The following is a 24,499-nucleotide window of genomic DNA, read 5'->3' on the forward strand; positions in this document are numbered from 1 at the left end:
TTCAACTGTTGTACTGTAAAACCTTGCAGTGAAATGTTCCCTGCATGCATCATTGGCGATTGTGAAGCGTTCGTACTTACTGTCTGTGGGGTTAACACCCCTAGCCCTGCCTGTCTCATTGCCTTCAAGGGTGCTTCAACTGGGCTAAGGTCAAAGACCCTGGTTTTTCAATCGCTTGTTCTCCTGGGGCCATTAACTGAGGGGTTCCTATGGACCCTCCTCTTAGCATATGTTGGGCCATTACTCCCTGATCACATACACCAGGCTTACCTTGTGCATACAATGGTACCAGTGGACCAACAGTAATTGGCAATGATATTGCGGCAGGTGTCTGACCCGGTCCCAAACTGCGTGGAGGAGCGACTCCAAAGGTCTGATCTAGCGAAGCCGGGGCAGGTATTAACGGAGGACCCGCTGCTGGGATATATCCCGGTATCAGTTGCGGCCGTGGCTGGAGCAGCAATTGCGGAGTTGACTCAATCTGCACTAACCGCGATTTTGTATATATCGGGTCTGGCGGCACTATCAGATTTGTAGTAGTCTCTAGTACTGGGACGTCTGGATAGATTCTCTGTATCTGCGGTGGAGGTTGCAACTGTGTCTGTATGTCTGGCGCAGTGGGTACATTGACACCATTCTGTATCAAACCTGTATCACTAGTCTGTTCTGTATCAGTAACTCCCTTCTCCTGCGTCTGGTTCCCAGGATCCGTACTAGTGCTCAGGACATTGTCACTCGCCGCATAAGGTGGCGGGCGATCATGTAATATACGATCCATAAATTCTTCATCGTCTGAATCATCTTCTTCCTCGCAAGGTCTCTTAGTTTCCTTAGGCTTACTAGAGTCTTTGTCTGTTTTACAGGTAGCTTCTTTTTTCCTGCATCTCGTCTCCCTGTGCCATTGCTGGGAACAATTTCAGTCCATCAACTATTCCCCGTCTCCACATTTTGTTCTCATTATCCCACCTAGCTTCTGCACAAGTCTTTTCTGCTCTTTTTATTCTTCTTTGGAATTTCTCTTGTCTATGTTTAAGGGCCATTAAATCCCAAATCGCTAAAGCCTCATACTGAGCTGGCCTCGGAGGTGGTTTTTGTGTACTTAACATCCACCTTAGATTCTCTAGCACCTTCGTATTGAACGTCCCATGTTCTGGGAACGCTAAACATCCCTCTTTCTCAGTTAATTTGCGCCCCTGTTTCATCCATAAACAAGGTGTGACACCTTTTTCTTCCATAACTATGTAAGCAGGAGTACCCTCAGGCGGTGTAGGCTTCCCTTCACTCGCCATAATGTATGTGTCTCCTTTCAGAGCACTCTTAAAAGCCTTGACAAAATTAATTTTTTAATTTTCTCTTATTTGTATTTAATCAGAAAATGACTTAGTTCCCAGGACACTCTTGACCCACCTTTCTCAACCTATTGCCTCTCACGGATGGCAGCCAATCCGTGCGCGACCCCTCTCGACAACTGACCTATCTCAGTGCGGCACCACTGACGTCACACTCACACACTGCAGCTGACAAAGTCTTGCGGCTCGTCCGCCCCTCACTGGATTCACACAAAGCTAATGCAAAATTATTGCGAGCACCTTTAAACAACAACACAAATCTGCCGGTTTACTACAGGAAGAGTAACACATTCGCTTCAGAACTTTACAGAGATTTCACTTAAAGCCTCGGCCGCTAATCTCTCCTTCTCAGTTCTCGCATACGCAAGCAGAATTCGACCCGCAAATCCTACTCTCGACTTGTCAATGGTTCGTCCTAGTGCACTTTGGAACTTGCCAAATCTCCATCGAAGGTTTCATACATACATTTTGACTCAAACTCGACTCGTCAACCACGCTCGATTGACCTATTAAACCGCACAGATTACAACATAAACCCAAGTGTCTCCTACACTTGTCAATATACTCCGGAATCTTAGACCACGACGGGTCCGTACATAAACAACCAACCACGTGGATAATTTTTTAGCACAAAGCGCCACACTCATATGAAGTACACCGACTTCCCTACTCTCATACTGCGGAGTACGCCCACTCCTACTAAAACAACATTTACCTGGCCTCAATACACACAGATTTCACAATCACCTGCAAAAAGGCATAAGCTGAGCAAACGCAAAACCCTATACCACACACGCTATGACGCCAAGAACATTCCCAACTCACTTAGGCAGGCTCCGAGATCCCGGGAAAGTCATGGTGAATTGAGAAACACATCATACCTCCAATTTGCATTATCACAGAAAAACAATTTAAACAATGATTCTCTGCCCTAGGGCCCCAAAGGGCTAAACCGTTGCTCTGCTACCAGAAACTGCTAACGTGTCCCTTTATGATAATTTATTTCACATCAGGACTCGTTTTAGGCCAATGAATCTTTTCACCCAGTTGAGAGACACCATAGGACGAGATAGCTAGGTTTCCAGGGGTAAGGTAGCGGAGTATGTTGCAAGTCCCTGACCTAAACCATTGGATCAGGAGGTGCAAAATCGTCTAAGAGCTGAGTGTACTTGCCCTTCTTTAGATGGAAAAGTGGCTCTCGCACCAGAAATTGATGTGCATATTGGCACCTTTCTGGCTAAATACATTTGTGACCCAAAGAGAGGTATAAATTGTTCTTGTCATTCTTGCCTGGATAAACTACTTGACAGCAGGATATGGCTGAGGAAGACAAGGATTCACGATCTCTAATTCCTCCTGACATTCTTTCAGACAATATTTTTCTTGGCAAAGCTAGTTGTGCCCTTGCTAACGCGTCCTTTTATGATAATTTATTTCACATCAGGACTCGTTTTAGGCCAATGAATCTTTTGACCCAGTTGAGAGACACCGTAGGACGAGATAGCTAATCAATATATCAATCAATACATCAATAATGTCATCAATATTTATCACGACAATGCATTTCACTTTAGTCCAAGTCATTAATCAATTCAAAACGCTACCATGACCTTTCAGCCATGAATAACCACACCAGTTTAGTAGAATTTTATGAATTTTATTCCCTATTAATTACAATCTAGAAGCAAATGCATTAATCTCAACACCAAGAAACATAATAGCATAGTCACGATATGGCAACTTTGATAAGATTTCATAAATGCGAGAATCACAAACATCAGTACATAACACAGTGTGAACATAGATCAAGTTTTGCAGAGTGTCAATATTGCGTCAGTTCAACAAAGCATAGTCTTGGTCGTTTGTCTATTTGCGTCAGTTTAGATGAACACCTGTCCTAACCACTGATTAGCATTAGCATGTTGGGCTTCATGCAAAACAATTTTGAACACCAATTTGGAAAACATTTAGCTAAGGTCTCTGTCAAAAGTAAGCAGCTGGTACCTAGAAAGGAAAAGAAAACAGACAAATTACAAATGCATTGTCATAATTACCCTCCAAAGATTAGGTCAGCGCACAGGTTCAGTCTTCGTCTTCAGGACATCAGTCAAATCACTATCAGTCAGAACTCAGCTAAGGGACAAAAGGGGCACTTCCCTCATAAGGAGGAAAGTGTAAATGGGCAGTCTAATGGTGAGAAGGATTTTAATAAAATCTCAAGTCACCAAACAGAGTGACAGAGTTTCTGGATAAAATCAATAGCATTCCCTAACCCGCCTAAATGACCTCTCTGTGACATGGGTTTTTATCCCTTTTCCGTAGTACATTCCCCCCAAATTCTATTGGACATTTACTATACCCCACTATCTTTAACCTATCAGAAAGTACATTAAGTAATCCTAATCTTCACCCCATATTGGTTTACAAGTCTTTGATTGGTCTTCATAATTGACATCTTCAGAGGTGGCACATCTGGTGACTTCATTCCCTTGTAATTCTTTGCACATCTTTTGGTCAGCAGTTCCATTGTCTCTACCCCGGTTTGAATGACCTTGTACATTACATTAATCTACACTGTTTCAATTCATTTATAACATTTAGTTTTCAAGATGATGGGAAACAGGGAGAAACAGATCTACATGGCTACATTCATCTTCCAAGTTCGAAGGAAGAGAACAAGCGGGGTCATGGCCCCTTGTGAGTCAGCACACTGAAAAACAAAAATAAAATGCATTTAATATGAGAGCCAGGCAGCTAAACTCTGGCTCATGCTAACTTAAGGCCTATGAGATTTTCAACACAGATTTCATAACGCATTTGTTAATGTAAGCTCATTTAATCATAACATAAACATTTTGGTCATCATTATTAGTTTGCGTATACATTGGTGGCCACTCTTCGTGGTCACAATTCAAGTGCACGTTTAAGCAAATTGCTATTACTACAGTTTCTATGCAGCATCATCACACCTTAATTCATAAAAATTTCATGTTAATATAGATTATATAAGCTACGCTCTCTCAGTCCATCCTCTGATGACGTTCGTCATCACACAAACCTTTCCCTTTGACCTTTCAGTTTAATTTTTCACCTTACGCATAATGCGCATTTCAACATCTTGTCCCTTATGTGAACTTTCCCAAATTTCATTAAACATCTTCTCCCTTTCATTTTCTTCATTCTTCCTGGTTCTCCTTGTCCAATTTCTTTTAATTTTATCATTAATTTTGCATGCTCCCCATAATCCTAATAGACAGGCCAAAACTATTAATAGACCCCCTAAAATATTTGCAAGTACCCCATTCCATATATGCGGCATCATCACACCTTAATTCATAAACATTTCATGTTAATATAGATTATATAAGCTATGCTCTCTCACCCTTTTTGCCAAACGTTGATGATCCCTTCTCATTAAAGTAGATCCAGAGTTAGGGGAGCTCTCTACTTCTGAAGCTAGTTCAGTGGCACAAGGGGGACTTTTGGGGATCTGTTTATTAAGGAATTAGGGAAGTTTGTAGCCACATTTATTTCCCTTGACAAAGCTCAAGCATTAATGAAGAAAACTTTTACCCTGAACATTTTTGCAGGGGTTGGTTGTGGCAGGGGAAGCTAAGCTGGCCGTTTCTCCCATCAAGCCTCTTCCAGAGGTGAGGGAGATAAATGTGGACTGTGGCAGGATGTAGCAAGATTTGGAGGTCTTTACCCACCAGAGGTGTCCAGAGACCTAGAGGTAGCAGAGGTCATTTCCGAGGAGGTTTTTCAGGATCAACTAGTTCATTTGAGAATAATTCCTTCTTCCCAAATAAGATTGGCACAATTTGTTCACAATTGGAGGCTTCTAACATTAGATGCTTGGGTTCCTTTAGACTGTATAATGTTTCCAAATAGAGATGTTGGGAACTCCTGTTCAAATTCCGAGACTACGCCCAATAGTTTTTTTGCAAGAAGACAGGACTCCATGTCTTGAAACAAAGAGGAGATCAATGGTCAAAAGATGCAATCATTCCTACCACTCTGCATCCCAGAGGTTTTTTAAGTAACACCATTTTGAGAGAAAAAAAAGAGATGGTGATTACCGATCAGTCATCAACTTGCAACAGTTCAATAAATGGGTTGTTTATCAACACTTCAAAATGAACCCTATTTACCTTTTTCGAGATCTCTTATGACAGGAAGATTTGATGGTTCATCTGTATCTCAAGGACGCATACTTTTCCATTCCAATATTTTCTACTATTTGCAGATTACTACTGTTCATCTGGGATTCTCAGGTTTACGAGGTTTGTGATAGACTCAGCAAATGCCACTTACAGTCTCCCATCCAGGAAGAGGAAGAAAATCAAACAGCAGCTTTGCAAAACACTTGCGAAGCAAGAGACTACATCAAAACAGATTACAAGGTTGGTAGGTTTCCTGTCCTCTTCAATTCGGGTTATAATTATTGGCACTCTTCATTACGGGGCTCTTCAGCATCTCAAAATGGAACATCTCAGGAAAGACCTCTCTTATGCTCAGAAGGTAAGTATTTCTCAGGAGGCAAGAGACAAGATTATCTGTTTTTTAAACAATATAGAGGCATGGAATGGAAGAGCTATTTTCGGCTTCAGACTAGACATCATTATTGAATCTGATGCAAGTGAGGAGGACTGGGGAGCTCATTATGGAGACTTTACCACAGGAGGAAGATGGTTATCTTCGCAGAGAGGTTTGCATATCAATTACTTGGAGCTGTTGGCAGGCTCTTTTGCAGTTCGTTATATCATAACCTAGAAGGAACAAAATCCAAAACTTTAGCGAATCTGGGCAGGAATTTCTGAGAATTTTGTCTGGAGAGAAATATCTTGTCACAGCAGAATATATTCCAGGGGGTCAAACATGGTTGTGGATTTGCAGTGCCATCATTTTCTAGATTCAAGTATTTGGAAGCTCCATTCGAAGATCTTCAATCAGATCTCAAGGAACTGGGGTCTGTTTGCAATAGATCTTTTTGCTTCCAGGTTAGACCATCAACTTCCCAGATATTAAACCTGAAGGCCGGATCCAGGTGCATTTTCAACTGATGCATTCCTTCAGGACTGGTCCAAGAAAAAGGACCATGCTTCTCCCCCGTTTTTAATGTCAATACATCTAACAGCACAGGCAAGGAGACAAAAGGCGAATCTAGTGGTAGTGACTCCAAATTGGAGATCTCAGGTATCGTATTCAGTTCTGATGGAACTTTCCTGGGATTCTCCAATCCCACTACCCCTTCTTCAAGATCCCTTGGGAATGCCTCGTCACCTTGTGACAGAGGGCATGTTACGGTTGATGGTGTGGAAGATTAGAGGGAAAGATGTAAAGTCCCTGGCACGAGACAGGCTTAGTCATTCCTTTCAAGAGCATGGGCAGATGGAACAGTTAAAGAGATATAAATCAGCATGGTCGAAATGGGTACATTGGTGTATACAGAGGGGTATGAATCCCGTGGGGTCAGATGAGTATTTTGAATTTCCTGGAAGACATTTCAGAGCAGGCAATGGCTTACAGGTCAGTAAACACTTTTTGTTCAGCGATCTCTGCTGGCCACCACCCTATTGATGCTAATCCTGTGGGGTAACATCCTTTAGTCAGAAAACTACTTAGGGGTGTACTTTTTTCACTTCCACTGGAGCCTTGATATTCTTCCATTTGAAATGTCAGCAGAGTTTTAAATTTGTTCCTGTCATGAAAGAAATGAGTTATCAGCTAAGTTAGCTATGCTTCTCTGTTTGATCTCCTGTAGGAGAGTCTCAAATGTAGGAGCACTTGACGCAACAGGTAGAGTATACACTCCTGATGGAGTTACCTTCAATATTTACAGGAGAACATAGTGTACATTTTCGAGTGAAATCGTACTCTGCATTCAGGGATGTTCCAAAATTGTGTATGGTTCACGGTTTGCTGGGTTATATGGGAGACTGAAATGGATACAAAGTCTTTTGGAGTGCATTCTGCTAAAGGGGTCTATGGCCTCTAAAGTGCTTTCTTTGGGTGCGAGACTAGAAGATATTTTAAATGCAGCAGAGGTTTTATTTGAAACCAGTGGTAGATGTTGCCTCAGTAGTACTCTTTAATCTCTAAACTAGCATAATCCTCACCTCTGGTCCTGGCAGAATGAAAACTTTCCTACCTATCATAACAGAAAGTTTCAGTTCTATTAAGGACACAGAGCTGATGATTATCCCTCCACATGATCAGGTTAGATCATTCCACCCATTTTCTGTCCACTGTTTAAGATGTTAATTGAGCAACTAAGTATTTTTTTCCATTTTCACCTTTAGTTAGTTAATGCTTTAAGTAATGTACATATAAGTATTGTTAGCTTCAAAGTATTGCATCTTTCTTTAATTTGGGGCAATATATAATGTGTTGATTTATTGTATGGATGGTTCAAGATTTTCCCTTTGAAATAATTGTTTTATTCACTTTCTTTTGCTGGAAATGATTCCAATAAACATGAATAGCGTGGCTTTGGATAACGGCACATGTTGCAGGAATAAAGAGGGGGCGTGAACAATGAGGATTGACTTTAATTAACTACATTATATCTGATTGGTTGATACTGTTCTTGGTTTTTCCCAACGGTTTTTGGGAAATGTAGTTATTTATTGATGAAGAATGTTACTACTGGAGAATAAAATTGAAGAAAGATAAGCATAATCCTTGTCTTTGTGTCCTTATTAGAACTGAAACTTTCCATTACAATAGCTAGGAAATCTTTCATTCTGAATCGCTAAATGGATTTGGTACATTTAAAAAACACATTTTCTTTTTGCAAATGGTTTTCTGTGGGAAAATACTTTAGTACATCTGGCCCAAGAATTCTTGTGTGTGTATACGTACCATCATTCAAAATGGTCCAAACCCGTCTGCTCTTGTATCCCCTTTCCATTGTAATATTCTCAAGTTTGCTTTATGGCGACTAGAATAATTACTCTATCCTTATTAACAGCATCTGAATGATCAAAGTCCACTACCTAAGCTCTTTTAAGTTGCAAAGTCTCATTACACTTAATATGTGTCTCCTGCAATAGAACTATGTCACTTTTCAATCTGCCACAAAGTTCCAAATCCTTATTCCACACCTTTTCATTTCAGACCTAGATTACTATATGATTTTCATTGCGTACCACTAGGTCAGCACTCTTTCAACATATTTGATCCTTTGTTGATAGTACAAAGAGTAAAATTAGAGAGAGTACAGAAAAAGGAAGCAATGCAAGAGATATAACGTTAGAGCAACTACTAAAATCCATAGCCTACCTCACTCTTTGTGACCTTAACTGTGAAAAGTGTCATAGGATGATTGACAAATTCCAAAAGATCCTCATCACACTCTACCTCCCAGTGCCCTTCCCCTGAGCTAACAATCCCAACAATCAACAAGGCCTAAGAGGAAGTGCTGACAATGATGACCATACCTCTGGTAAATGGTAACACGAGGCAGCAGTATAATCCACTGAGCAACAGGTGCTTATAGACAGATACAGGCAACCATGTGTCCATTACCCATTCCCTAGGTTTTAAAACCAAGCATGTTCATTCCTGTATTTGACTTAATGCTTTTCATAATGTTCATTTTCATTGTTTTAGTTAAATTCTTGAAGATAGCAATATATTCTATAGTGATGTGTTAAATTTAAAATATTAAGGACTTCCAAATTGAGCTGTCCTAAAAATATGAAATATGAGTAGTAAATTCCTGCACTAATACTTTCCTATTTCATTGTTGAACTAGTGAACTATATTGTCTCACAACTGTGCCAAGATTCCTAAAATGGGTGTGAATAACCCATTGCTCAAAAATATACTTTTGAATTCAAATGAGCACACAGATGATTTGACAGTTAAGTCTATTCTTCTTTGCAAAGTTTAATTTCTTGTGCTCTGAATTTTGTTTCTTGATGTTGGGGGCTTGATCATCATGTCATATTTTTAAATAACTCTGTTTTTTCGTTTTCTGGAAGTAAACAAATAGCATGGCAGAGCAGTGCAAATGCAGGATTTGTAGCACAGTTAATTGAAATAGTGGAGCAGAAGTAGTTAATATATTGACTCATAATCACAACCCAGCTGGCACCCACCATAGACCACAGTACTGGATAATGTGAAAATGGCTCTACCAAGGCCCCCAGTTTTATTATGTTTCCTGCAGCACCCCCTGTTCTTATGGATAGCTTTCTCCAAGTGGAGACAGTAGTCCAAGCCTCTCAAACAGATGTCTGTCAGGGTACCTTACCCGAGTGAGAGCAGGTGCATAGCTTGGTCAGATGGAGGGGGGGTGTGAGTGTCAGATTTTTTAACAGTCACTGGCATTTAATGTTAAAATACATTATAGACAAGTAGAACACATGAAGGGGAGCTTAAGGGGCATTAGAAAGGAAGAGGAATGTGGATTGGTAGGGGTACTAAGTGAGGGAAAATACAATAGTTAGTAAACTAACTTGATTTTCTAATACTTTCAAAGCAGAGAGAGGGAGAGTGTGTATGTGTGCTTTTGTCTCTTTGAATGTAAAAATGTCTGATGATATTCGACAGACAGCTCACCATACCCAACTTAAAGCACCTGTACCCAACTATTTACCAGAAAATAAATTTATTGGGGGGGTGTAACACCCCAAACACTCCCTTGAAGCTACACCCCTGAATGACAGTGTCACACAATAGCTCTCTTAGCAAATAGGAAACCCACCCCTAATGTGGAGCATGAGCGTCTTTAATCGCAGCCCCAAGTCTCCTTGATTCCTAGGACGCTTATCTTTGGATCTGACTCTACTCACCATCACAGCCTGGGCAGGATTCTCCAAATGTTACATCAGTGGGTTTGAATTATCACACTCTACCACACCAAATGTCAGAAATGTACTCTCTCCTCGTGGGATTGTATAGAGTGTGGGGACTGACCTTAGCCTATCCTTCACCCTTTTTCAGCCATGTAGTAATCTCTATGGAAGAGTTTAAATTGGACCAGTTAGGGCAAGCAGAGATTGCCAAGATCCAGATTGCCTTCTTGGTTTCTACACACTCCTCGACCTCCAGAGGTCCAAAGTCATGCTTGTAGTGAAACCAGAGCTGCAAAATGGGAACCGGTACATTTATCACTATGATTCTGTAGTAGTGTTTTTCCTACCCAATGGCCTTTGTGTAACCTTAGCTTCCAGGGTTTGAACTCTGAGACAGTTCTGCCCAGTTCAGTCTAGGAACATGCCCTACAGTTATTTATAGAACAGCTTATTGTGGAGGTCAGACTCACCACGTAGCATACCAAATAACTGATTGTGGTGTTCTCCCCATATGTCTCCTGATGTAGAGATCCTGGTGAGATCCCAAACGCTGAAGCCCTCTAAAACTGTAGAGAGTCATAGTCATTTGCTGTGGCAGGGAGAGGGGAATGAGGGGTTCCTGCATAAATTTAACATCCCTACCTTTTGACTGTAGGTCTTTCTGCCATCACCTCAGAGTGGCCTTCAAGACCGAAGAGAGCTTCTCTTGGGTGGTTGCTTGATATAGGAAGTCCAAAAGAGTAGAGCCTTCAAACGGTTATGCTCTAGTTGGAAAGCTGGATCCCACCCACTATTCCCAAAGAGCCAAACATTTCCTGTGTTGGGTTAGACTTCTGAGTAATAAAGCTGTGGTCAGCCACACCCAGTCCTCCATTGGAGATTGACTGAGCACACTTGAAAAAATACACTTTTTTTCTGCGTTCACCCAACCTCCTGTCATTTTAAATAATTTATTTTGTGTGTTTTCTATGCAGTTGAGTTTTAATATTTTAATTGAACCTTGTTTTCTTCATTTGTGTCACTCCATTATTTACAGCAATAACAGTGTGGGCTACCTGTTGGCTGATTGGTGTTTTCCTGTGATTCGTGATGACAGGGCAACCAATGCCTGTACTACTGAATACAGCTGCATATTTCAGGCCACTGTGTGCAGGGCCCTGCAGCAAGCTTACTGAAAATGCCTTGAAGGCAAGCCCACTTGTGCTAAGTCCATAGGCAGGGTTGCGATGGTTACTGGTTCTTCCTCTTTGAATAGGCTAGAGACATGCTTTTTTTAAAGATGGACGGATTGCTTGTACCACAACCATGCACAGGTGACTGTCTTGCTGCCCTGTTAAAGTTTTGCCTGTTTCACTTCTTCTGAACAATGCGATATTTTTTGAGCAGCCTTGCATGTCTAGCTTTTTACCTCACCAGTCATCTCTGCTATATTGTAAAAAAGTACACCGATCTTTAAACAGTATTTACATATACGGCCTTCTTTAAAAATCTGAAGTAGATTTTGTGGCTATTACAGAATCCTGGTGTAGGAAATCCTAAAGCCTCCATATTGCCTGTACATGCAGTGTCCTCTGTCCCCCTACAAAGTTACTTAGCAGGAATTCAAGATTGGTGAAGGAGAGGCCTTTAAACACGAGGCGCTTTTGCTGTCTCGTTATTAACCTAGAATTCAAATAATTGCTGTTAAAGTCGCAATTTCATCCGAATGTATCTACCTTCGCATTTTGGTGTAAAGTGCTGTTTAGTATTACAAATCTTTGAAGTCTATTTTCAGAGACCATTGCTGCGTTTGTTTTGGCACCTCCAGATTTATTTTTTGATCATTTTCAATCTTTGGACTGCGTATGTCATTTGGATCTTTGTTACGTTTTTGGCTGCTTTGGCATCCTGACTCTGCCAACATGTTTAGGGTCCATCCCATTTGACAGTCCGACTCTGGACCTAATCTTCTCTTCTACCATCTGTATAGTATTGAGACCTACTTCCCTTCTTCATTGTTTAAATCATTTGACCCTTCTTTTTCTCAGAGGCCTTGGGATGGCGGTCCTAACCCACACTTCATCTGCACCTCTATCCTGCAGGTCTTTGTGCAAATGTCCTGTGAATAGTTTTATTCTATCCCTTGTCAGTCCAGCCTACGGTCTGCCTACAGATCTAACCATGACATTCTTCAGTTTCATTGACTGTATTTTAGCTGTTGGAAGTGCACTCCACACTCCAGAATCAAGTTTCAGTTGAGTCTGAAAGTGTATTAATTAAAAGAGCTGTGAAAGTTGAGAAAAGGAATTCCCCAGTATCTGCTAAGGAATCAATCTCCCTGAGGTGAGATGAAACACATGATTGAGCCCTAAAACAGAAGTTTATGGAATACGGCAAATGTATTAGAGGTTTAGCTTCTACAACAAACAGGGATAGACTCTTGACAGTAAGAGCAGGCGACCTTTTAAAGTATCAGCATATCAGCACATTTTTACAGAAGCAGCACCTCTGAAAAATCACACCTCAGGTGCCCGGGGGGACTGCATGTCCCAGAGATAGGAACTGCCAGTTACCAGTTTTTATTGTGAACAAGAAAATATGGCTCTTTTATACGGTCTGTATTAAAGAAATCCTATCTTGATGTTCTGAAGAAGGCAAAAAAAACACTGCAGGTAGCTCTATCACTGGGTTATTAGTCTCACAGGAGCAATTTTTACATTACAACCAAATAAGTATTTGCTAATGCTATGGAGCTATCTGATCCTTATTGTAAGTAACCTAAAAAGTCTCCCTTCTTAAACTGGCCCATTATACCCACTAGAATTAAGTTAATTGTAGCAGATATAAGGCACAGAACCTCCCATATTAAAGTCATTTGAGAAACAAAGTGTTCTAGCACCGTTAAGGCAGCGTGTTATAAAGAGCAGCTCAAAACTGGCTTAGGACCCTGTTTCAAGAAGATCACCCGGGAGGGGAGAGACACACGTTGTAAAGGGTGCAAACATTAAAAACCTTGGCAATACATATACGCATGGAGTCAGGTCTGGCCTTTTGTACAAACAGGCTAAAGAAAGATTTCCACAACCTTTTAGATATTATAGTTAAGGAAGGCATATGGGCCAACTTTCACTTCTTCAATCCTCAAGGTTTATAATACCACTCTGATTAGGTAATCTATAAGCAATAGTGTGGAGCCCTGTGTCCTAGCTATCCAGATGCTCCCGTAAAGTCCCTTTGCTTCGCTCCTTTCTGCCTTTTACTGTAGCACTGTCACATTGGCAGCGGCCTCCTATACATCTTTTACCATTCCTGTGCTTCACTTTTGCCACCTCTTTGCTATCTTTAAATTCTCTTTCTTGCTATTTCATTGCACCCGTACTCCCACCCATGAGATTCCCCTGCCTCGTTGGCACCCCTTATTCCCATGCCAATTTTGCATTGATAGCACTGTGCTTCTTCAGTCATCTCTTTGCTCCTGTTGGATGTCATCACTTCCACCTTTTCACCCTTATCCTGGCCACCTACATGCCGCTCTTAATATCCATGTGCCTCCCTCGGCACCCCTTTTTAAATTTTCTCTCCCTTGCTCCCCTCCCCCCATGCCTAATGTATCCACATGCATCTTTAACATTACCAGTGTACCTTGCCTCTCCAATTCAGTCTTGCCATGCCGGTACACCATTGACACCCTTGTGTCTTTTCTTCCACATAGTATCACAACTGTGCCACCTTTCCTTTACTTCATGTGTGCCTCCTTACCTTCCTTGCGTTCTCTAACACCCCTCTCTTATCAACCAACTACTTTCCGTCTTTTACCGTGGTTTCATGGTTATCCATTTGTTGCACTCTCATTTGCAATCAGTGACCCCCTTGTCAAACTACGAGGCCTATTCCCAAAGCTACTTTGGAGTACATAACGCTGTACTACTGTAGTACAGATTTCCATATGCTTACATTCCTTTGTGAATTTACACCATTCCTTTGTGAAATGGTACCAAAACATCTTGAATGGGACTCAAATGGGAATATTCAGAGAATAATCGTGCAATTACCACAAATGGATAGGACTGTACTCTCTTTGCATTTTTACTGATAGGGAGTTGGAATTTCGAGTCCCATTTACAAAGACATTTAAAACTGCGTAAAAGAGCATTTCTTTCTATTTATTCCCCTACTCAAAATGCTTTCAAGAATATTCCCCACTGTGTTCTCTTGCCATTCATGTCCTCCCATAGCCATTCATTTTCTGCCTTTCTACTCCTCTATCTCTAGTCAATTTCGGGTCATTCTCCCATAACACTGGCCCCTTGTAATCACTGTGCTTCTCAAGCTAGCTCCATGCTTTGCTTTCTCATCCCAGTGCCTCCATTGTAATCCATTGCCATATAGCTATATCCATACCGTGATTGCCGTGCTCCGCTAGAGACAAGCGCTGCCTTTGGTGAATGCTTCAGTGTCTCATTTTTTATTGAAAGTTTTGTTTTACTGTTAGAACATATGCTTCCAAACTTAAACATTTGGGAATCATAGTACATTGTTATATTATACAAGTCTAATTCTTATAACAAAACTTCGACATATTTTTGAGGCACATAGCAGAGCTCTTTCTTTTTCGAAAAGGATGTTTTTAGGATGTTTTTCTCAATATTAATATTATTTAGTATTGCTCCAAGGGTACATTTACTTTGTCCCCCGAAAATACAAACACATTGATAAAAGCAAACATTAATTCAACATGCAGAAAATGCATTTGTACTGTAGTAACAACACGGGGACCGTTTCCCAAATTGTTTTCTATGAGTAATTTTGGGGTAGTCCTGAATTTTCAATCGTTAAGTCATACCTGTAAGAAAACTTTGTGAACTGTGCCTCATTTTAATGTATGTACTTAATTTCAAATGGCACAGCGTTGTAATGCTTGTAGCTTATTTAAGAGAACCAGGGTTGCATAAGGCAACCTTATTACTATTTGAGTCAGTTCCTAAAATAATGCAGTCCCAGACTAACTCCGGAACGCAATAACACTACAAATAATAACAACAACAATAATAATGACAGATCTACTAACAGATGGAGAACAAAGGAAATAAGCCCCCAATATTGGTTAGGTGATTTTGATTGTGCTTATTGCAAATCACTGTCTTGTAAAATGGTTTACAAATACTGTTGTCTTATTGAATAATCAATGTCTCATTGCTTTATGACTCTCAGGTACTCTACAAGCCTATTATGTAGCACACGGAGACCGCCCATAAAATATCCAACATTGGGTACAAAGATGCAGCCTTCCAAGGATAAGAAGCCAGAGAAACTGATACCATTTTTCAAACCACCAGTGGCTAAACAAAAAACAAGTGCCGAAATTATAACTGAGGCAAGGAATGCACTAAGGACTATAAAAACTCAACGGCCATTCACTCCAAGGGATGAACAAAGAAAGCTTTTTGGAGCTGCGTCTTCTAGAACACCAGAAAACAGGCCGCCATCGACTTTCAGGTACAGAATAGATCTCTCATTATTCTTATTTTGGTAGTCCCCTTCATAGGTCTCAGCTACATAAAGACCTACTGTTTGCAATACATAACTTTATTTAGAGTGGGTTGAGCCAGCCTTTTGATAATGAGTAGGTGGTTTTGTTGTCTGTCTCAGTTGTATTCTCTTGATTCAGTTGCTTTCCTCCCTCTTCCTTTAATTGTCCCTCCCAGGCACCTGTCAGTCTCACAACCGTCTGGTTGGATGTATATTATCCTTCCACTGCATACCTGAGGGAACTTCATTTATTTAGTATTGCTCACTCAGTGGGAGTGCATGTCTTTGTTGATCTCTCCCCCCCTCATTTTTCCTCTTTATCCAGGCTCTCCCCTTTACTCTACCTTGCTCCGCCCTCCCCATCCCACTTCCAGTGGTATTTCATTTTTATTATTGTTTTCATGAAGGATGTGCTGCCAGCCTGCTTGTTTTCTTCCCCTGGAGCTCTCCTTTTGCTCTGTTTCTTGCCCAATGCTCCCCATCCCTCAGGCCCATGTTTAATTAAGTTTTTTAATATTTTATTTATTTATTTATTACGAGGGCTCGGCAGAAGCAAAGGGCTGCTGTGCCATTCTATTTCTTTTTTGTGATTTGCACATACTTCTTGGGATTTTTTTGTTTAAACATTTTAATTTACTTCACCTGCTATATTAAAATAGTTAACTAAAAATGCCATATATATGTCAGGCTACACATGTTGACTTGTCATGACTCGTATGTATAGGCAGCTACAGTTGCTTGCATCTTAAAGCATGTGATTGGCAGCAAGCATTGGTAAAGCCAGTAACATGATCTTTTAGAAGTGGTACCTGTTTGCTGTGCCAATGATTGATTTTTTATGTGGTACAAGAGACTGTTTTCATTGTGTGCAAATGACTGTTTTTATATTTTTATCCCAGCTCACATTCTTTGTTTCACCCACGTGGAGCTGTCTGAATTTCATTATACTGTTGGAATAAGGTATTGCACCCACATCATTCTCCACAATCCTGCCTCACAGTCATAACATTGTTTTTAATTTTCAGAAATCAAAGTACAGCTATGGGAACCTACCTGCTATCTTCCATTTGTTCATATTTGTTTGTTTGGTGCCCCATGAGGACTTTCTTTAAGAACTTTATTTTTTCACAAATTACTTTTTTTGAAATATTTACTATGCAGCGTATACCCTTTCCTGAAGTTGCAGCAAGATACTGTACCTCTTCATATCTATTTTGATCGTCCTGCATTATCCATACACAGTCATTCTACAGGTGTCATGTCACTCTGAAAAACAAGAGTATACCCAGGCTATGAGATGTTAGTTTGTCCAAATGTTGACCATGCTCACTCCGTCCACTGCTTTCTTTAGTAGTGTTGTCAGGCTGCACTTTGCCCTGCCCCTACCGGGTGTCTATCAAGCATACCACACCAAAACAATTCATTTACCCTGTCCACAATATATGAATGTCAATAAATGGCATGATTTATTTTAATATTTCACAGTAAAAACACTTTTCATCGTTGTTTGGGGCATAAACATTGGTTAGGCATATTTCTCTTCCATCTAGCAGCCCATACGAGGGCATACCTCCCCTTCAAATCTTCCTCAGGCATCTGTGTTGAAACAGATGCATGAAGCCACACACGTTGTCACCCTTTTGCATAGTCAGAGTATGTTGGTGAGTAGGTCTGAACTTGACATTTTCTCCATATTTTCCTTTCCTCCTCTCCTGCCGGGTGGATTCCTGTGAGTGAGCGATATTTATATCCCATATCTTCTCAAATAGATCTAACATTGTGATGCTTAGCATGATTTTTAAGTCCCTTGATGTCCCAGGAGATAAATTGAACGTCACCCGAATAGTGCAGTTTGTCTGGCATTTTCCCTCACCAGATGTGTCACAGCCAAACATGCAGCATGTCTGTCCCATGCCTTCTAGACACTGCAAATCATGCTCACTACCCTGTTGCGTCTACTAGACTGCTGGACTGCCAACATCCCCCCACCACTAACCATCCACAACCACTCGTGTAACAAAGGCCTCCATAGTGCGGGGGCCCTGAGCTACAGTGGCCCCCTCAGTACAGTACCCTGGCCTGAAAGCTCCTGAGTGAGTCTGGAGGTGGGTCTCCTCCATGTACTGTGTTGGGGGGGGGGGGAGAGCTGAAGACTGTGATGGTTCACTCAAATGAAAACCAGAAATTCAATGAACCCAGTTTCCCTCTGACAACAATGGAGAACTAGTTATCCCCCATACCTTGGCATATTCATTATGCACTCTCGTCCCCCCCCACACACAAATGGAATTAATCATCAGCTTTGAGCTAGGGTAACTGCTTTATGAAGTCACATTTCAATATGCAGATGGTAATTCACATGGGCAGACCACCCCAGGTGGCATATACTGCCCAGATAAAGTGTTGCCAGCTGACACTATATACTACAGCAGTGTATCTATGGTGCGTTTCCATTTAATGCTCACTTATACTGTGTCATGTCTTCTCAATCTTTATAGCTCCTTTGGTATTTCCACAGTACTAACTTACTGTTAACATTTGTAAAATTCTCTATGCCCCTGTTAATACATTGTATCTCTTGTGAATATTTCACATTGCCTTGTATCAGTATAATCACTCAAAACATCAAGGTGGGGGGGTAGAAGCATAAGGGGGTTCACTCAGCTTCCTAATGCAATCCTTTAAAATTAAAAGTGGAGTGAAGCAGCACCATTCCCAATTCCAGAGTCTCAATAAGAGGATTTTGGAGACCCTCACCCACTAGTTTCTATCAGTGGTGTATATGATATCCACTGATGTACTTGTAGCAGATTGCATCATCATCTGGTCTCCTACCTAGGCATGGGCTAGTCCAGGTAGCAAACACCTCCACCAAGAGGGAGATTTTCTGGGTATAGATGTTTGGTGGGATTTGCAAGGGCAGCTAAAATTACCTCCTATCCCCCAAAAAAGTGACTTTAATAAAACTGGGTTGGGGTAGGTTTAAAAAAGCAAATGTGGTCTACATGTTTCAGCCATCTTTCACCTAAGTGGATCTGTTGGCTTTTTTCAGAACCTATGATTATCAGATCCCAATGTTCAAAGTAAGATCACTCTTTTCTGGAACTTCATGAAATTATTGGTAGGTACATTTGCTTACATATTCTGTGGAAATTCCTTGGGGAGATAAAATGAAAGAACTATTTCGAAAAGCAAACTATACCTATGACCAACATGAGTGATTTCTACGGCCTTTTCCCAATACATACTACACCTTTTGTGTGCCCAAAGGGAGGGAATAAAAAAAATTTAAAAAAAGGACGGGAAACAGTTTTCACCTTCCGTTATGTGCACATAACCATTTGTATGTGTCAAACACAGCAACCAACATAGTGAAAGAGATCAGTGTCATGTAGTGAATATAGATACTCCTTAAAATGTGTGTAAGGAATAAGGTTTACAAAGATCGAACGAAACACCATCATGGGTTCTTAGGGTGTGTTTTGTCCAAGGGCTTAGATGCTGTTTTGTCTCCCTTTTTTACCAAAAGGGATAGGCCCTCATTGTGTGTCTTTGTTTTCTACAAATGTCACAATGTATTTTTTAAAAATTGTAATGATAAGATTGTACATTGTGAAACAAATCAATTGAATCACTGTCATTCTCAAATTCTGCCTTAGTTTTCGTTGGCATGGGTCAGCTTACCATGTTTTTGTTCAGTGTCCAGATTGTCTCCCAGTTCTCCTTTCTATTTGGTGGTCTCTACTTCAGATGCCTTGTCAGTCCATGAAAATTTTAATCCTTACAGTGTTCCATTTTTCCTGGCAACTATTCTTGTGGTCCATGGTGGTCCATGGTGCTTCTTTTCATGCTTCATTGTTGCTTCATTGTTTCTGTGAGCCCGACAATGCTGTTTTGCATGCCTCCTCATGCTCATCTTATGCTCACCTGGCTTGCCAGCAGTCCAGCCTTGTATCATATTTTGAACCATTCCCAGACTCTGTCTGGCTCAGAGAAGAAAAATGATGTACCCTCCTAAAGGATTTGTAGTTTTTCATGATAAATCTAAATTTATTTTAGGGTAAAGGCAGGAAGCTTCTACTTACTCATTTGAAATGAGATCCTCAGTCTTTGAACTTTCCGCGTGTAATCTGGGAATGTGATTATTGCTTTATTTTCATACTTAATTTTCCTGATGTAATCGCATGCTCTAGAATAATAGCTCTATTTGCATAACTAAACGTTTTAGCAATGATGGCTCTTGCCAGCACCCGTGGATGAGGAATCAGTGCTTGGATTCTTTGTGCACTCTTCACAGAAAAATTGTCATAAGACTCCTTGGCTTCAAGGATTCAATAATCCATTTTTTCAGGGACATTTCTCCCAACAGCCCTTCATCTCAATCCTGAAACCCCAAGAATTTGACATTACTTCTACTCAGCCTTTCCTGTGCTTTCTCCACCATCTTTAAACTGTTGCAACAATAATCTTTCTCACTGTGCTCTAAAGTTCCTTCATTCTGCAGGTATTCCACATTCATCTCTGTATTCTGCACCTTAGTTTGGGACTTCTGTGCTATCTATCTGACCTCCAGAGCGTCATCATAGCCTTCTGCTTCATCAATTTTCCCAAGGCACCTCTCTGGTGAGGGTCAGGGTCACTCACCTCACCTCACTGACAGCCCTTGCCACGGTCAGGGCCCCTTCCAAAATCCAAATAGTACTTCAGCTTTGTAATTCACCCATTTTCTCATTTATCTTTATCAGGACAACATGTGATACTTTTCATATTGGCAACAGTGTGTGTTGGACATGATTGCGTAGCATAGTAGCAGGGTCCTGAAAAGCTGCTGAGAAAAGCATTTCATTAACCACCTAACTGGTCATGCCCTTGGGGATAATAAAACTTAGAGGAAAAGTAATAATTGTGAAGATTGAAAGAGAAAATAATATAAAGAAAGTAACGCTTGAAAAGAATTGCAGAGAATTCAAGAAAGAACAGAAGGGTAGAAAAGAAATGATGGAAGGAAAATGAAAAAGAACAATTTTTAAAGCAAGAAAATAAGCATTAATAACTTAGGAAGATAGAAATAAACTCAGTAAAATGAGATGTAAAACAGAAGGAAGGGAACAAATAGTGTGATAATGAAAAATAAATCAAAAAGGAAATAAAATATTAAGAGGGACGAAAGGGAGAGCAGGCATTAGAAAAAAGAATGTAGGAAGAGGGAAAGGACAGTGGAGAAAGAAAAAAGGAAATGTTCAATGAAAAGGAATATGCTAACTTGTCAAAAAAAATCTGAATTAATTGAAGGATGAATGAAAATGAAAGAAGTAGGGGAAAATATTCTGATGGATACAACTACCTGTGGATTCCTCACCTTGTGAATTCTCCCAATGCGCCAGCATTTGACAGAAATTTTCTTCCTAGCTCGCCGCGTCGACGAGGATGTCACAATTGCACGGCTCTGTACGAGACTCCGTCTGATGTCATCGTGGCAGTAAGAAGTCCTCTCCAGCGTGCTGATGTCAGTTTCACCACTTTTTACATGCCTTTGGGGTGAACAGGTGACTACCGACCTCACAAGAACAATATATACCAATCCAACTATAAGCCACAATATCTGTTTATTTAGAAACACCAAAAACATATATACACTTATAATAAAAGAAGTCTTGGTATGACCAGACAGGCAGCAGGGAGGTGGGTGGGACTGTGAGGAATCCACAGGTAGCTACTGTATCCACCAGAAAAAAAGCTTTACTGAAGGTAAGTAACTTGTTTGTCTGATGGATACAACTACCGGTGGATTCCTCACCTTATGAATAGAATCCCAAAGCAGTCCCGCACCCGGAGGTGGGTGCCTGACTGGTCAAACCAAGAAATGCTGGAAAACAGAATGTGCAAAATGGCCGTCCCTCCTAACTTCAGAGTCTAAGCAACAATGCTTCACGAAAGTGTGGAAGGAAGCCCAAGGTGCGGCCTTACACATTTCAATAACTGGGACAAGGCCGAAGTGGCAGACTTAGCCCTGGTGGAAGGGGCCCTAATACCCTCAGGAGGAACCTCCTTTGCTAGCGAATACCAAATCTTTATGCAAAGAATGACCCACCTGGAAAGAGTTCTTTTGTGGACGGCTCTGCCCTTCAGCTTGCCCATATCCAACAAAAAGTTGATCATCAACTCTAAAGTCTCTTGTCCTTTCAATGTAGAAACTCAGAGCCCTTCTTGGATACAAGCGATGAAGCCTTTCTCCTCCTTCGATGGATGGGGAGGAGGGTAAAAGGACAATAGTGTTATAAAGTGACCTATATGAAAGGGAGTGACCATTTTAGGAAGCAAAGCCGCCCTGGTTCTTACCACCACCATGTCAACATGAAAGGTTGTAAAAGGTGCTTTCACACCTAGAGCCTGAAGCTCACTCTCACGTCTAGCTGACGTGATAGCCTTTAGGAAAATTGCTTTTAAAACTAAAAGCCTCAATGGGCAAGAATGCATAGGCTCAAACAGTGAATCCATCAAAAAAGTCTGAAACTAATTTAAATCCCACTGAGGCATGACAAATAGAGTGGGAGGAAACTTGTTAGTCAAGCCTTTAAGGAACCTAATAACTATAGGGGACTTAAACAAGGAAGGTTGATCAGGAAGGTAAAGAAAGGCAGACAGCCCTGAAAAATAGCCCTTCACAGTCGAAACTGCACAACCCTACTAAGCCAAGGAAAGGGCAAAAAGCAAAATATCAGACAAATGGGCCTTTAAGGGATCAATTTGCCTCTCTCCACACCAAGTAACACATTTTGCCCATCTGTTGGCATAGACAGTCTTGGTGGAGTGTAATTGGCTGATAAAATAACATCCACCACTTCTGGAGGGAGAGAAAAGAAGCTCAGATTGCCCTGTTCAATCTCCAGGCATGTAGGTGCAGGCTCTGGAGGTGGGGATGTAGAACCTGCCCCTGTAACTACAAGAGGAGGTCTACCCTGTAAAGGAGATGGAAAGAAGGCACAGTGAAAGTTGGAGAAGGTCATTGTACCACACCCTTCTTGGCCAATTCTGGGCTATTAAAATGACTTGAGCCCGATCTTGGCGAATCTTCCTCAGAACTCAAGAAATCAAGGGTATGGGGGGAAACACGTAAAGCAACTGGTCGCACCAAGACATCTGAAACGCATCCCCCAATGCCCCCTGCACCAGATACTGGAGGCTGCAGTACAATGGGCAGTGTGCATTCTCCTGAGTGGCAAAAAGGTCTATCTGTGGAAATCCTCACATCCGGAACATGTGAAGAACCAGCTCTGGATGGAGACGCCACTCATGATCGGCCAAGAAATGCTGACTGAGACTATCCGCACGAATATTGAGAACTCCGGGCAGATGGTTTGTTACTATGCAAATCTGATGGTCCCAGGACCAGGACCAGAGCCGCAGAGCCTCTCTGCAGAGACGGTACAACCCTAATCCTCCTTGCTTGTTGATGTACCACATTGCAGTAGTGTTGTCCGTCAAGACTTGAACTGACTGACCGCGAATGGATAGGAGGAAGGCCTTGAGAGACGGACGTATTGCCCACAATTCCAACAGATTGATGTGAAACATCTGTTCTACTGGAGACCAATGACCTTTGATCTCCAGGTCCCCTAGATGAGCTCCCAACCCTAGAGTGGAAGCATCCATTATGACCATGGCCACCTGAGGTGGTAGACAAAATGGCCTTCCTTTGTAAAGGTTGCGTCCACAGCCCACCATCGTAGATCCACTGCAGCTTCTCTGGAGATTGTTATCGATTCCTCGAGATCCCCTTTGTGGAGAGCCCTCATGTGCCAACGTGCATGAGTGACCAGCAGAATGCAGGAAGTGAACAGATCGAGCAGACTTAGGACCTTGAGGACTGGAACAGCTGCTCCATTCTGAAACATTGAAATCAACGCCTGAATGTCCTGAATCATCTGAGGAGGAGGGTAGTCCCGATTCAATGTTGTGTCCAGTTCTGCCCCTATGAACAGGAGGCACTGAGAGGGCTCCAGGTGAGATTTGGGCACATTACTGTAAATCCCAGGTTGAACAACAACTTGGTTGTCACTTGCAAGTGACGCAGCACGAGCTCTGGGGACCCGGCTTTGATCAGCCAATCATCCAGGTAAGGGAATACAGCTATTCCCTTCCTTCTGAGATCTGCTGCAACCACTGCCATCACCTTCGTGAAGACTTGAGGTGCGGAAGTAAGACCAAAATGAAGGGCCGCAAACTGGTAGTGTTGCGACCCTACCACGAACTTCCTGTGCGACTTCAGAATAGGGATATGAAAATAACCATCATGCAAGTCGACAGCACCATCCAGTCTTCCTTGTTCAACGCAAGAAGTACCTGAGCTAGGGTCAGCATTTTGAACTTCTCCTGTTTGAGGAACCAATTCAAAATCCGCAGATCCAGGATAGGCCTCAATTGACCATCCTTCTTCGGAATCAGGAAATACTTTGAGTAACATCCCTGACGCATCTCCTGCTCTGGAACCAACTCCACTGCACCTTTTAACAAAAGGACTTGCACCTCCTGCTGAAGCAACAGGAAATGATCTTCTATGCAAAATGAGGGGAGGGATGGAAGGGGAAACTCCCGAAAAGGAAGGGCATAACCTTTCCCCACAATATTCAGCACCCAAGAGTTCGATGTGATTAAATGAGATAACCTTCCCCCTATTGGAGAAACATGATGTAAAATGGAGAGAAAACTAGGGCTTCTTTCCTTGATGGTCTCTCCCAGAGGAAGAGGATGAAGCAGAAGGCTGCTGAGTGGCTCCTCGCATTCTAACCCTCCACTGACCTCTATAAGCCCTGTAGAGAGGGTTTGCAGGCTGCTGAA

At 41.6% G+C, this 24,499-nt stretch overlaps 1 protein-coding gene across 2 annotated transcripts in view; it reads left to right on the forward strand.

Moving 5' to 3' along the window:
* ARMC2 (armadillo repeat containing 2) overlaps positions 1-24,499 on the forward strand; it is a 450,139-nt gene that overhangs the window by 31,846 nt on the left and 393,794 nt on the right. For both annotated transcript variants that reach the window (XM_069235455.1, XM_069235454.1), the window contains exon 2: positions 15,344-15,628. In XM_069235455.1, coding sequence (XP_069091556.1) covers positions 15,411-15,628 — 218 coding nt within the window. In that variant the 5' untranslated portion in view covers positions 15,344-15,410. The remainder of the gene's footprint in view (positions 1-15,343; positions 15,629-24,499) is intronic.

This window comes from Pleurodeles waltl, chromosome 5, assembly GCF_031143425.1.
Source record: "Pleurodeles waltl isolate 20211129_DDA chromosome 5, aPleWal1.hap1.20221129, whole genome shotgun sequence".
In the NCBI taxonomy this organism is placed as follows: domain Eukaryota; kingdom Metazoa; phylum Chordata; class Amphibia; order Caudata; family Salamandridae; genus Pleurodeles; species Pleurodeles waltl.